This window comes from Parus major, chromosome 28 (assembly GCF_001522545.3).
Source record: "Parus major isolate Abel chromosome 28, Parus_major1.1, whole genome shotgun sequence".
Classification (NCBI taxonomy): Eukaryota; Metazoa; Chordata; class Aves; order Passeriformes; family Paridae; genus Parus; species Parus major.
The window spans coordinates 4219028-4222609 of NC_031797.1; the positions used below are offsets into that span (position 1 = coordinate 4219028).

At 57.7% G+C, this 3582-nt stretch overlaps 1 protein-coding gene across 1 annotated transcript in view; it reads left to right on the top strand.

Moving 5' to 3' along the window:
- The window catches only part of FBN3 (fibrillin 3), a 72682-nt gene that overhangs the window by 33110 nt on the left and 35990 nt on the right, over positions 1-3582 (top strand). Inside the window, exons 9-10 of the mRNA XM_019009100.2 lie at positions 3-128; positions 2839-2991. Coding sequence (XP_018864645.1) covers positions 3-128; positions 2839-2991 — 279 coding nt within the window. The remainder of the gene's footprint in view (positions 1-2; positions 129-2838; positions 2992-3582) is intronic.

The following is a 3582-nucleotide window of genomic DNA, read 5'->3' on the forward strand; positions in this document are numbered from 1 at the left end:
AGACGTGGATGAGTGTGGGACCATCCCTGGTGTGTGTGACGGCGGTGACTGCACCAACACCGTGGGCAGCTACGTGTGCTCCTGTCCCCGCGGCTTCGCCAGCAGCCCCGACGGCTCCCGCTGCCTCGGTGAGCCAAAAACGGGATCCGGGGCTGGATCAGGGCTGGGAACGTCCACACAGGCATCTGGGGGCTGATCTGGGGAGAAATGCTCTGCTTTGTTCCATCCACTCCCGGCTGCACCTCGTGGCCGGTTTGGCTCCAGCTGTTCACATTGCAAAGGCTCTCCCCAGCCCAGCTGTGCCTGCAGAGCCTGCAGGGAATCCGGGGCTTTAGCACATCCAAACTCCTTTCCTGTAAATATTTGATGGCCCACTGGTATCAGAGCCCAGCTCCTGGGATAAAGGAGCAGGAATGATCCCTGTTCGTTCTCTCAGAGGCTCCTGCTTTAGTCCAAATGAATCCCAGGGGTTTTTCCCTGCTCTGAGAATCCGTTTTCCTCCAGGAAGATGAGGATGGGGAGGTTTGGGAAGAGGAATTCTTACAGCACAGGCAGAGATTGGTGGTGCAGTGCAAAGTGTCAGGTGCAGCTTTCTGTGGAAATGAATACAGGAAAAAAAAATTGAGAAAAAATCAGCTCCAAATTCTTTTCTAGCCACGGATCCTGGAGCAGGATTAAATGTTTTAGTTCCAGGAGGAAAAAAACGTTGTGAAGTGTGAGTAAAAAGTAAAGCCTGAGTCCTCTTGTTTGGGAAACTGATAGATTTTAATGGGAATGGAATTTTTTCCTGCTGTTTCCCAGCCCCTGCCATGAGCCCAGAGGGGTGTGACAGCTCTGGGATGAGTCATGTGGACATTCCCCGCTTTCCTTGAAACCAAGAACTTCAAGAAATGAAAATAAATAAAATTAGAAAGCTCAGATTTAAAAATAGTCCTGAGCTGATTTAGCTGGACTCAGGCTCCACCTGAACTGGCTCAGGGTGCTCCAGCCTTTCCCTGAGCTCCCTTTTTGGGACAGCCTGGGTTTGTTTTGGCAAAACCCACAGCTCCTGCTGGGGTGGGGCTGCCCTGGCACCCAAATTTCCCCAGCTCTGCTCGAGGGGACCTCGGGGCTCGTTTGGAGAGTTTGGGGTTCCTGGTTTACATCCCATGGAATGAAGTGAGGGAAAACAGAGGATGGATAAATCATGTGGGCACTGTCAAAGCATGGCCAGCACCAGGAGAGGGGAGATTGTCACCCTGGAGGTGACCTCAGTGCCTCAGGAGCAGGCAGCTGCTCCTTCCCCTCCCTCCCCACACCTTTTTTACACAACCATCCCCGAGCTGGAGCCCATCCCAGGGCCAGGAGCTGCTCCCAGCGCCTGCCCCAGCAGGAGAAAACCCCATCCCTGCCCAGAGGAACATTCTGGAGCTGTTCAGGCACCTGGGCTGGTCACCAGAGCCTGGTCCCACCCTGGGCCACCACAGCCTCGTTCACTCCTCGTGCTGGGGGCTCCCTGCATTTCCCTTGGCACAAAGGGTTCCTCTTCCAGAGCAGCTTAAAAGAACCATTTCTAATGAAGAAAAATGGCTTTTTGGTGCATTTCCAGATGTTCCTGCCCTCCCTCCTGAGACTCCTGCTCTGGCCTTTCCCACATTTTATCCTGAGACTCAGCAAAGCTCGGAAGGGTTTGGGTTGTGCCTCTCCTTGGGCAGAGTCAGAGCTTCCAGTCCTGGGTCCTGCTGAGCCCTGGGCTCAGGGAGGGCTGCGAGGGTCTCACCGAGGCCTTGGCCTGCCTGAGGGACCCTTGTTTGATCCACTTTGGGCTCAGCAAGAGGAAAAAGGAAACGTGAGGCTCCTGGAACCATGGAATGGGTCAGGAGGGGTCTCAGGGGGTGCCCAGGACATCTCCCACCAGCCCAGTTCTGTGGGATCAGCTGTGCTGGATAATCTCTCCTGCCTCTCCTGGGACCAGGACAATTCCCATGGGATGGGTGCAGGCCCTGCCAGACCCCCAGGTCCCTCCTGGGGTGGCTCCTGTCCCCTCAGGATCAGCAGGACCCACTCCCCCTCCTGCTCTGCCATCCTGACCTTGTCACCCCCCAGAGCTCAGTCCCCACCTCTGAGCTCTCTAATCCCATCTGGAATTTCCCCTCCCCTCTCTCCTGCAGCATTTTCTGCTTTTCTGGGGTTTTGTGCAAACTGGGACCTCACACTTCTCCTCTCCTTCCTCAGGATTAGGAGCTGATCCACTTTTGCATTCAATCCCTGCTTTCAAATCCCCCTTCTCCAGCTCTGACTTTCTCTCTGCTGCTGTTTTCAGGGGCTAAACTTTCCCAAAAGGAGCAATTCCCTGGGAATGCAGCTCTGAGCTGGGCTGGGGGTGCTGAGGAAGGATCTGCTGGTCTGAACTGGGGTCAGCATCCCCTGCGGGTGCCCGAGCTGTGCTGGGAGCAGAGGGGCACCCACAGCCCGCAGATCAAACAGCCCCAGACAATTAATTCCAATTACATTCCCGGGAAGTGGCAGCCACATCCCGGGAGACTTTCCCCCTCATTAATTGACTTGAGAAACAACAAGGTGGGAGATGACCGAGGGGAAGACTCCAGGTTTTCCTGGAGGGATCGGTGCCAGCTGGAGCCTGCTGGATGTGAGACACCCTCGGTCCCCTGGCCTTGGCCAGGAGCCACAAACCCCCAGCAGGGCCAGGGTTAGGGTCAGGGGGCTCAGACTGGGACAGGGGACAGCCAGGAGAGATTCCATCGGGAATGGGCCCTCAGGAGCTGGCTGAGAGGGTGGTGGTGGCACATTGTGACCATGTGTCCCATCCCCACCCTGTCCCTGTCCCCGTCCCCCCAGACCAGCGCCTGGGGACGTGTTTCTCGGCTCTGCTGGGTGGCCGCTGTGCCGGGGACGTGCCGGGCCAGGCCAGCAGGATGCAGTGCTGCTGTGACTCAGGACGCTGCTGGGCCATCGGCCAGACCCCCGAGATGTGCCCTGTGAGGGGCTCAGGTCAGTGACACCCCGGGACCCCAAAACCAGCATCCTAAACCTGTGGGTGCTGTCCAACAAGGCTGGGAGAGCTCCCCAAGAGCACCAAACCCTGTCCCCAAGTGCCACATCCCCATGGCTTTAAAACCCCTTTGGGGTTCGGCTCCTTTGCCAAAGCCATCATTTCCATGAGGAATTTTTTCCCTGATATCCAGCCTAACCCTCCCCTGGCACAGCTTGAGGCCGCTCCCTCTTGTCCCCTCTGTGTCACCTGAGAAAGCCCAGCCCCATCACCTGGGCCGGCTGCTCCTCCTACCTGTGCCTCACCTGAGGCCAGCACTGCTCCCTGTCCTGTCCCTGTCCCTGTCCCTGGCTCCCAGCACAGCTGGACCTTGGGGCGAGCCCCGGCAGGAGGAGCCGAGGGATGGAGCCCGTCCCTGTGCATCGCCTCCCCCCGGGGCTGCCGGCACCTCCCGAGCCCTTCCCTGCCTGCAGGGACACAAAAACCCTCTCCAGACCCCTGTGCCCCGCCGTGTGCTGTGGGGTGAGGGGTGTTCAATTCCTCCCTGCCCCGTTCCCATCATTTCCCATTTCCCATTTCCCATTTCCCAT